General features: G+C 58.7%; 1 protein-coding gene across 1 annotated transcript in view; it reads right to left on the bottom strand.

Annotated features, from left to right (window-relative positions):
• Positions 1-4: 4 nt before the first annotated feature.
• Positions 5-334, bottom strand: part of GJA4 (gap junction protein, alpha 4, 37kDa) — a gene marked incomplete at its 3' end in the record, with an annotated part of 1,097 nt that continues 767 nt past the window's right edge. The window contains exon 2 of the mRNA XM_008937991.1: positions 5-334. This exon is cut by the window's right edge and continues 31 nt beyond it. Within this exon, the coding sequence (XP_008936239.1) occupies positions 5-334 (330 nt within the window).

The raw sequence follows: 334 nt of genomic DNA on the forward strand, positions 1-334 counted from the left end.
TGGGGGCGTAGGGGTCCGACAAAGGCCTCCTGCCACTGCCCAGCGCCAGGCTCTCCTCGTTGTGGAAGTTGGCCCAGTTCTGCTCGCTGGAGAGCTTGTTGTAGGCCTGGTAGGATGCCGTGTGGCTCTCAGCCATGGGCAAGAAGGGGTAGTGCTTGGGGGGGTAGGGACCTGAGACCATGTTGTCAGCAAAGGCATCCTGGCTCGGCCCAGCCGGCCCCGACACCTTCTTGATGTTGCTAAGCAGGTTCTTGCAGCAGAGGTGGAAAAGCTCCAAGAGATTCAAAGCTAAGGAGATCAGGCCCATCACCAGCATGAAGATGATGAAGACGCT

The sequence above is a fragment of the Merops nubicus genome, unplaced genomic scaffold (genome assembly GCF_000691845.1).
Source record: "Merops nubicus isolate BGI_N331 unplaced genomic scaffold, ASM69184v1 scaffold27983, whole genome shotgun sequence".
Classification (NCBI taxonomy): domain Eukaryota; kingdom Metazoa; phylum Chordata; class Aves; order Coraciiformes; family Meropidae; genus Merops; species Merops nubicus.